The sequence below is a fragment of the Micropterus dolomieu genome, unplaced genomic scaffold (genome assembly GCF_021292245.1).
Source record: "Micropterus dolomieu isolate WLL.071019.BEF.003 ecotype Adirondacks unplaced genomic scaffold, ASM2129224v1 contig_14091, whole genome shotgun sequence".
NCBI classification, from domain to species: domain Eukaryota; kingdom Metazoa; phylum Chordata; class Actinopteri; order Centrarchiformes; family Centrarchidae; genus Micropterus; species Micropterus dolomieu.
Window position 1 is genome coordinate 1 of NW_025743077.1, and position 9,697 is coordinate 9,697.

The 9,697-nt window shown below is 55.2% G+C and overlaps 1 protein-coding gene across 1 annotated transcript; it reads right to left on the minus strand.

The window, feature by feature from the left end:
• Window positions 1-840: 840 nt before the first annotated feature.
• Window positions 841-7,940, minus strand: LOC123966717 (tropomyosin alpha-4 chain-like; the record flags this gene model as incomplete). The annotated part of the gene is given in 5 exon segments (XM_046042847.1): window positions 841-911; window positions 5,675-5,792; window positions 5,917-6,050; window positions 6,331-6,481; window positions 7,640-7,940. Coding segments are annotated over 4 exon segments (458 nt in total), but the record flags the coding sequence as incomplete, so codon positions are not given.
• Between the last annotated feature and the right edge of the window lie 1,757 nt (window positions 7,941-9,697).

The following is a 9,697-nucleotide window of genomic DNA, read 5'->3' on the forward strand; positions in this document are numbered from 1 at the left end:
GCAGGCGCTGTCGTGTAGCTTGGGCGGGTGTTGTGTAGTTTGGGGGTGGCGGCAGGCGCTGTCGTGTAGCTTGGGCGGGTGTTGTGTAGTTTGGGGGTAGCGGGAGGCGCTGTCGTGTAGCTTGGGCGGGTGTTGTGTAGTTTGGGGGTGGCAGCAGGCGCTGTCGTGTAGCTTGGGGGCGGCAGACGGGTGTGCTGTTTGGCTTCTACAGCAGATTAAAGTCATGCAGCGAGGCGTAGCAGGAGGAGGAGCTGAAGCAGCAGCTAAAGGTCAGAGGTCACAGGAGGCAGCAGGAGGTCAGGAGGAGGATTTCATCTGCTTTGATTGACAGCAGGTGGGAGGTCAGGTGACCCTCAGTACCTTGTCCTCAGACGCCTGCAGGCTCTTCAGTGATTGGTCGAAACTCCTCAATTGCTCCTCCAACCTCCGAACCTTACTGTTAGGTAGCATGCAGCAGAGACATGTTTCCATGGAAACAGACAGGAAGAGGAAGACCGATGCAGAAAGATTAGAGCGCTGTTAGTGAAGTAGTGTGACATCATACTGAGGTCAGCCAGTCATCACGGTGACATCACATTCACACAGTCAGAGATGAGCCTATCAGCAGCGAGACGTCCTGAGTTTCACGTGATCTCTAGAAGAAACCTCATTCTAACCAGCACACCTATAAGCCTGGCTCCTCCCACAACCTGTCTGTCTTTTTGTCCACCTGTCTGTCTCCCTCCCCGTCTCTCCCTACCTTTCTCTCTTCCTGTCTCTCCCTACCCATCTGTCAGCCAGCAGCATCGCAGCAGCAGCTTCAAGCCATAAGCAGCAGACATGCAGAGCTGAGTGTGTTACCTCTCCCCCTGCTCGGCTCGGTCTTCAGCTCGTTCCAGTTCTCCTTCCACCATCACCAGCTTACGAGCCACCTGTCAATCAAACACACATAGAGTAGATGTGCAGTGTTAGCCGGCAGCCAGGTGTCAGGCTTTACAGCGACTGCCAGGTGGGAGTGCCTGGTGGTCTACAGCGGGGGCCGGAAGCTTTACAGCGGGTGCCGGGTGCCTTACAGCGGGTGCCGGGTGGGAGTGCCTGGTGGTCTACAGCGGGGGCCGGAAGCTTTACAGCGGGTGCCAGGTGGGACTGCCAGGTGGTTTACAGCGAATGCCTGGTGGTTTACAGCGAATGCCAGGTGGGAGTGCCTGGTGGTTTACGGCGGGAGCAGGGGGCTTTACGGCGAGTGCCTTACAGCGGGTGCCGGGTGCTTTACAGCGGGTGCCAGGTAGGAGTGCCTGGTGGTTTACAGCAGGTGCCGAAAGCATTACAGCGGGTGCCGGGTGGGACTGCCAGGTGGTTTACAGCGGGTGCCAGGTAGGAGTGCCTGGTGGTTTACAGCGGGTGCCGGAAGCTTTACAGCGGGTGCCAGGTGGGACTGCCAGGTGGTTTACAGCGAGTTCCTGGTGGTTTACAGCGAATGCCAGGTGGGAGTGCCTGGTGGTTTACGGCGGGTGCAGGGGGCTTTACGGCGAGTGCCTTACAGCGGGTGCCGGGTGCTTTACAGCGGGTGCCAGGTAGGAGTGCCTGGTGGTTTACAGCAGGTGCCGGGTGCCTTACGGCGAGTGCCGGGTGCCTTACGGCGAGTGCCGGGTGGGAGTGCCTGGTGGTTTACGGCGAGTGCCGGGTGGGAGTGCCGGGGGCTTTACGGCGAGTGCAGGGGGCTTTACGGCAAGTGGCTTACAGCGGGTGCCAGGTGCCTTACAGCGGGTGCCAGGTGGGACTGCCAGGTGGTTTACAGCGAGTGCCTGGTGGTTTACAGCGAGTGCCTGGTGGTTTACAGCGAGTGCAGGGGGCTTTACGGCAAGTGGCTTACAGCGGGTGCCAGGTGCCTTACAGCGGGTGCCAGGTGGGACTGCCAGGTGGTTTACAGCGAGTGCCTGGGGGCTTTACAGCGAGTGCCTGGTGGTTTACAGCGAGTCCAGGGGGAGTGACGGCAAGCGGCTGACAGCGGGTGCCAGGTGCCTTACAGCGGGTGCCAGGTGGGACTGCCAGGTGGTTTACAGCGAGTGCCTGGTGGTTTACAGCGAGTGCCTGGTGGTTTACAGCGAGTGCAGGGGGCTTTACGGCAAGTGGCTTACAGCGGGTGCCAGGTGCCTTACAGCGGGTGCCAGGTGGGACTGCCAGGTGGTTTACAGCGAGTGCCTGGTGGTTTACAGCGAGTGCCTGGTGGTTTACAGCGAGTGCAGGGGGCTTTACGGCAAGTGGCTTACAGCGGGTGCCAGGTGCCTTACAGCGGGTGCCAGGTGGGACTGCCAGGTGGTTTACAGCGAGTGCCTGGTGGTTTACAGCGAGTGCCTGGTGGTTTACAGCGAGTGCAGGGGGCTTTACGGCAAGTGGCTTACAGCGGGTGCCAGGTGCCTTACAGCGGGTGCCAGGTGGGACTGCCAGGTGGTTTACAGCGAGTGCCGGGTGCTTTACAGCGGGTGCCAGGTAGGAGTGCCTGGTGGTTTACAGCAGGTGCCGGGTGCCTTACGGCGAGTGCCGGGTGCCTTACGGCGAGTGCCGGGTGGGAGTGCCTGGTGGTTTACGGCGAGTGCCGGGTGGGAGTGCCGGGGGCTTTACGGCGAGTGCAGGGGGCTTTACGGCAAGTGGCTTACAGCGGGTGCCAGGTGCCTTACAGCGGGTGCCAGGTGGGACTGCCAGGTGGTTTACAGCGAGTGCCTGGGGGCTTTACAGCGAGTGCCTGGTGGTTTACAGCCGGGTCCCGGGTGGGAGTGCCGGGTGCTTTACAGCGGGTGTCGGGTGGGAGTGCCGGGTGCTTTACAGCCGGGTCCCGGGTGGGAGTGCCGGGGGCTTTACAGCCGGGTCCCGGGTGGGAGTGCCGGGGGCTTTACAGCGGGTGTCGGGTGGGAGTGCCGGGTGCTTTACAGCGAATGCCGGGTGGGAGTGCCTGGTGGTTTACAGCGGGTGCCGGGTGCCTTACAGCGGGTGCCAGGTAGGAGTGCCTGGTGGTTTACAGCGAGTGCCTGGTGGTTTACAGCGAGTGCCAGGTGGGACTGCCAGGTGGTTTACAGCGAGTGCCTGGTGGTTTACAACGAATGCCAGGTGGGAGTGCCTGGTGGTTTACAGCGGGCGCCGGGGGCTTTACAGCGGGCGCCGGGGGCTTTACAGCGGGCGCCGGGGGCTTTACAGCCGGGTGCCAGGTGGGAGTGCTTGGTGGTTTACAGTGGGTGCCGGGTGGGAGTGCTGGGTACTTTACAGCCGGGTCCCGGGTGGGAGTGCCAGGTGGTTTACAGCGAGTGCCGGGTGCTTTACAACCGGGTGGCTTACAGCGAGTGCCGGGTGCTTTACAGCGAATGCCGGGTGGGAGTGCCTGGTGGTTTACGGCGGGTGCCGGGTGGGAGTGCCTGGTGGTTTACGGCGGGTGCCGGGTGGGAGTGCCTGGTGGTTTACGGCGGGTGCCGGGTGGGAGTGCCGGGGGCTTTACGGCGAGCGCAGGGGGCTTTACGGCAAGTGGCTTACAGCCGGTGTCGGGTGCTTTACAGCGGGTGTCGGGTGGGAGTGCCGGGTGCTTTACAGCCGGATGGGAGTGCCGGGTGCTTTACAGCGAATGCCAGGTGGGAGTGCCTGGTGGTTTACAGCAGGTGTCGGGGGCTTTACAGCGAGTGCCTGGGGCTTTACAGCGGGTGCCGGGTGCCTTACAGCGGGTGCCAGGTGGGACTGCCAGGTGGTTTACAGCGAGTGCCTGGTGGTTTACAGCGGGTGTCGGGTGGGAGTGCCTGGTGGTTTACAGCGGGTGTCGGGTGGGAGTGCCTGGTGGTTTACAGCGGGTGTCGGGTGGGAGTGCCTGGTGGTTTACGGCGAGTGCCGGGTGGGAGTGCCTGGTGGTTTACGGCGAGTGCCGGGTGGGAGTGCCGGGGGCTTTACGGCAAGTGGCTTACAGCGGGTGCCGGGTGCTTTACAGCGGGTGTCGGGTGGGAGTGCCGGGTGCTTTACAGCGGGTGTCGGGTGGGAGTGCCGGGTGCTTTACAGCGGGTGTCGGGTGGGAGTGCCGGGTGCTTTACAGCGAATGCCGGGTGGGAGTGCCTGGTGGTTTACAGCGGGTGCCGGGTGCCTTACAGCGGGTGCCAGGTAGGAGTGCCTGGTGGTTTACAGCAGGTGCCGGAAGCTTTACAGCGGGTGCCAGGTGGGACTGCCAGGTGGTTTACAGCGAGTGCCTGGTGGTTTACAACGAATGCCAGGTGGGAGTGCCTGGTGGTTTACAGCGGGCGCCGGGGGCTTTACAGCGGGCGCCGGGGGCTTTACAGCGGGCGCCGGGGGCTTTACAGCCGGGTGGTTTACAGCGGGTGCCGGGGGCTTTACAGCCGGGTGCCAGGTGGGAGTGCCAGGTGGTTTACAGCGAGTGCCGGGTGCTTTACAACCGGGTGGCTTACAGCGAGTGCCGGGTGCTTTACAGCGAATGCCGGGTGGGAGTGCCTGGTGGTTTACGGCGGGTGCCGGGTGGGAGTGCCGGGGGCTTTACGGCGAGTGCAGGGGGCTTTACGGCAAGTGGCTTACAGCCGGTGTCGGGTGGGAGTGCCGGGTGCTTTACAGCCGGGTGGGAGTGCCGGGTGCTTTACAGCGAATGCCAGGTGGGAGTGCCTGGTGGTTTACAGCGAATGCCAGGTGGGAGTGCCTGGTGGTTTACAGCGAATGCCAGGTGGGAGTGCCTGGTGGTTTACAGCGAATGCCAGGTGGGAGTGCCTGGTGGTTTACAGCAGGTGTCGGGGGCTTTACAGCGAGTGCCTGGGGTTTTACAGCGGGTGCCGGGTGCCTTACAGCGGGTGCCAGGTGGGACTGCCAGGTGGTTTACAGCGAGTGCCTGGTGGTTTACAGCAAATGCCAGGTGGGAGTGCCTGGTGGTTTACAGCGGGTGTCGGGTGCTTTACAGCGAGTGCCGGGGGCTTTACAGCGCGCGCCGGGGGCTTTACAGCGCGCGCCGGGGGCTTTACAGCGCGCGCCGGGGGCTTTACAGCGCGCGCCGGGGGCTTTACAGCCGGTGCCGGGTGCTTTACAGCCGGGTGCCAGGTGGGAGTGCTTGGTGGTTTACAGTGGGTGCCGGGTGGGAGTGCTGGGTACTTTACAGCCGGGTCCCGGGTGGCAGTGCCAGGTGGCTTACAGCGAGTGCCGGGTACTTTACAGCCGGGTCCCGGGTGGCAGTGCCAGGTGGCTTACAGCGAGTGCCGGGTGCCTTACAGCCGGGTGCCAGGTGGCTTACAGCGAGTGCCGGGTGCCTTACAGCCGGGTGCCAGGTGGCTTACAGCGAGTGCCGGGTGCCTTACAGCGAGTGCCGGGTGGGACTGCCGGGTGGTTTACAGCGGGTGTCGGGTGGGAGTGCCGGGTGGTTTACAGCCAGGTGGGAGTGCCGGGTGCTTTACAGCGAATGCCAGGTGGGAGTGCCGGGTGCTTTACAGCGGGTGCCAGGTGGGAGTGCCTGGTGGTTTACAGCGGGTGCCAGGTGGGAGTGCCTGGTGGTTTACAGCGGGTGCCAGGTGGGAGTGCCTGGTGGTTTACAGCGGGTGCCAGGTGGGAGTGCCTGGTGGTTTACAGCGGGTGCCAGGTGGTTTATAGCGACCTTCTTCACATCACAGTACCGCCAGGCTGTGCACTATGGGTATTGTACTAGGGCCTGTGTATTACGGTAGGTTATTCTGACCTCTTCATATTTGCGGTCGGCCTCCTCAGCGATCTGCTTGGCTTCTCTCAGCTGAACCTCCAGCTGCTCCATCTTCTCCTCGTCCTTTAGAGCTCTGTTCTCGATCACCTTCATGCCTCTGGGGGGGGGGGGTAATCATAATCATTATCAACATGTCCACTGAGGGAGGACACCTGACCCCAGACCCAGACTGACCCTGAACTTGTCCCCATCCCTCAGGATGTGTTTCAGGTGCGACTGACCTCTCGCTCTCGTCAGCCACCTTCTCCACCTCGTCCAGCTTATGGAGGGCGGCGGCCAGCCTCTCCTGGGCCCGGTCCAGGTTCTCCTCACTGAGCTGCAGACGCCGACCCAGAGCAGTCACCTCCGCCTCCGCCTGCAAGACACAGCGCAGGGAGGAGAAACATTCAGGTACTGACTCCTGATCAGCTGATTCACAGTCAGTGTCCGCCCTAAATACTGTGGTACTATGAGATAGTACTATTAGGAGCAGGTACTGCAGCAATAATAGTACTGTTCCACAGTACTGCAGAGCAGTCTCCTGGAACGTACCCGACGTTCCTCTTTCAACACATGCAGGTATTAATGGAATCTGACTGAACCTGAGGAGAACAGACCCTCCCACACCTGTACAGGTGTGTTGTGTGTGTGCGTACCTCCTCTCTGCTCCTCTTCTCCTTCTCCACCTCCTTCTGCAGCCTCTCCGCTCGGTCTTCGGCCTCCTCCGCCTGCTCCTGCAGCACCTTGATCTTCTTCTTCACTGCATCGATGCTGTTCAGTCCTCCACTCATCTTCTTCTTCTTTTTCCTTCATTAACACACAGCGTCACGTTAAAACACCTGAAAGCTTCTCGTTTCGTCCCTTCTTCACGCCGACACGCCTTCCTAACATCACATCTGATTCACAATAAATACACAACTACTGGAAAACTATGTGCCCCCCCCCCGAAGGAAGGACTCAAATATATATATATGTGTATGTATGTAGGTTTTATACTCCAGCACCTAGGGCTGGACCGAATATTCCATCATTGGGTACACATTCGAGCGGCGCCCACAGAACGCAACGCTCCAGTTCACATCACAGGGAAAACAAAATAAGGCCGCTGGGTTTACAGCACTCTGTGGCAGCGCTGTAAACCCAGCGTGGCATTAAAAGCAAATTTTCTATAATAACGTGTTACTTTCTGAGACGGTGCTCATCTCCTCCTGCCCTGCACTGCAGCCACAACCTGGTTCTGCAGCATCTTCCAGTCTGCCTCCCTTTTCCCCGGCTTAATTTCAAAATGAAAACTCGCTGTTAATTACTGTCCAGGCTCTAAAAGTGAGATTGGCTTTGCCAACAAGACGAAGCTGCTCCACACAGTGACGTCGCTGGAATCACAACACCTGCAGCCAATCATATGACGGGACATAAGAGCAGTAGTGTGCAGGTACTGAAAACGTTCAGATCAATGACTCAGTTCATTGATCATCTGATCAGCCAAATATTATCTACATTTAATACAAAGAGGGTTCAAACGCTGCTGCTTCCATCACGCCGATGCCAGCTGACGATCTGCTTGACGCCCTCATCCCCTCCATCCACCTGTCCCCCTGTGAACAAACACTTTGACAGCAGACCCCATCCCGGAAACTGGACCTGAAACCGGACTGGCCCACCTGACCACCTCTGGTCTTCCCCATTTAATCCACAATCATCGGGTTCAGATCTGCAGTGACTGAGATGAAATTAATCTTAAACCAGTTAAGATTAAACCAGTTCATTAAGATATTAGCCTTCAGTTCCGGGACGCGATACCGGACCTGTCTGCGGGGTCCAGCTGGATCTTTCTGCGCCTGACGTTTTGTTGTTCTGCAGTTAGCATGTTAGCTCCAGATGCTAGCGGCGGACCGCCGCCCTGTTAGCCTGTTAGCATGCTAGCAGAAACCAGGTGAGGTGTACCTGAGTGATTCCGAGTCTTACCTCTCTGTTCCTCTGAAGAAAACACACCTGCGGCTCGAGCCCGACTTCCTGACTCCGTCACTTCCCCGTTAGCAGACAGGCTAACTGGCTGTTAGCAGGCTAACGGAGCGGCTCACTTTAAACTGAATTAAGTTTTAGAAACGCGGGAAACGCTGCAGCTCGGTGTCTCAACTGTCGCGCGGTCTTGGATCTCTGGTTCAGCGTGTTCTGGCCCCGGTCTCTGTCGGTTCTGGATCTGGTTCAGGTCTCAGCCGCTTCCTCATCCAGCCAACTCCCAACTCAGGACTACAGGACTACACCCTCTTCCGGGTTAAATTCCCTCCACAGGAACTGACGTAGAGAGAAGCGCCATTACAAATTAAAAGTGGTCTAGAGAGACAGATATGATCCATTTCCCGATTCAAAGACTTCCCTTTTTTAAATTGGAAACTCTTATATAATCATAACTTCACCAAAACGAAAACAAATCGCTGTCCAACAAGGACTGGATGGATAAAGGTATTTGCTATGTGGTCCATTTAGTGGACAGTGACGCTGTCTCATGTCACACGAGAACTTCTGTCTCACTTCTGACCTCACTGCCAATCGTAATCATTTTCACTCCATAACTAATGCTACCCCCAACTCTTTTATATGTTTAATTAGGGGAATGTTAATGAACCCCCTTCTCTCCCTCTACTTTGAGTTGGAGGCCTTGTCTTTAATGAGGATAAAGTCCCTAACAAAACAATTAGGAATTTGATTGATAGCATCTCATACCCTACAATATCCAATATCCAATATACAACATAGAAACTCAATTTCACAATTTTTCTCAAAATGTACTATTCACTCGTTACGAACCAAATAATTAAATTAAAATTCCCCAAAGCCAAAGAAATCCATTTTCAAATTCTTAACGTCCAGCGACTTGATACGACAGCGTTTTGGAATAGAAACCAGTAACTGTGTATTTTGTGATAACAATGAAGCTACTGATCATTTATTCTTCCATTGTATGTATTCTGAAGTGTTGTGGCTTGATATACATGACTGGCTTTACCTAAAGGTTTCCCGTCTGAAGAACTTTTCTCTGAAGGACAGTATCTATGGTTGTGTCATGGACAACAACAAAGACGACTTTCTGATTAACAACATTGTCATGAAATTTTATATCCACAAGTCAAAGTTTTTGAAAGTGAATCCTAAGTTTTGTGTATTTCATAATGAGCTTCTTTCCTTTACAAAAGCCCTTAATGTTATGGAAACAAAGAATTTTCTTTTTTGTTTTTCCCTATCTTTTGATATGGACTTGATCCTTTCTGCAGTATGTGACAACTCAGTGCCATGTTTTTGTATATGGAATATTTGTCAATAAAAAACAAAACAAACTTTATTGATCCCTGAGCAGAAATTGCAGTGTTGCAGCAGCAAAATAGACACAGATCACAAACATTTACAGACCAGACATATTCACACAACTAACATGATGTACAAAATGTACTTTAAAAAATATATTTATAACGTATATGCAACTGTGCAGAGTCCTTCACATAACACAGAAGGTGTATTTAAGAAGTGTTTACTATTATTTACTTTAGTTCAGAAGTACAAATACAACAAAATGATCTGTTACAGTCAGTAAAAGACTGGCATTCAAACCTTTACTGCGGTATAAGTACAAAAGTATTTACAACTAAATGTGTATTATTACATCACTGTATTATTACTGATGCATAAAGATGAATGGAGCAATACTTTGTGTATGTACATCACAGCAGTGTGTGTATATACACTACCGTTCAAAAGTTTGGGGTCACCCAAACAATTTTGTGTTTTCCTGAAAAGTCACTTATTCACCACCATACGTTGTGAAATGAATAGAAAATGGAGTCAAGACATTGACAAGGTTAGAAATAATGATTTGTATTTGAAATAAGATCTTTTTTACATCAAACTTTGCTTTCGTCAAAGAATCCTCCATTTGCAGCAATTACAGCATTGCAGACCTTTGGCATTCTAGCTGTTAATTTGTTGAGGTAATCTGGAGAAATTGCACCCCACGCTTCCAGAAGCAGC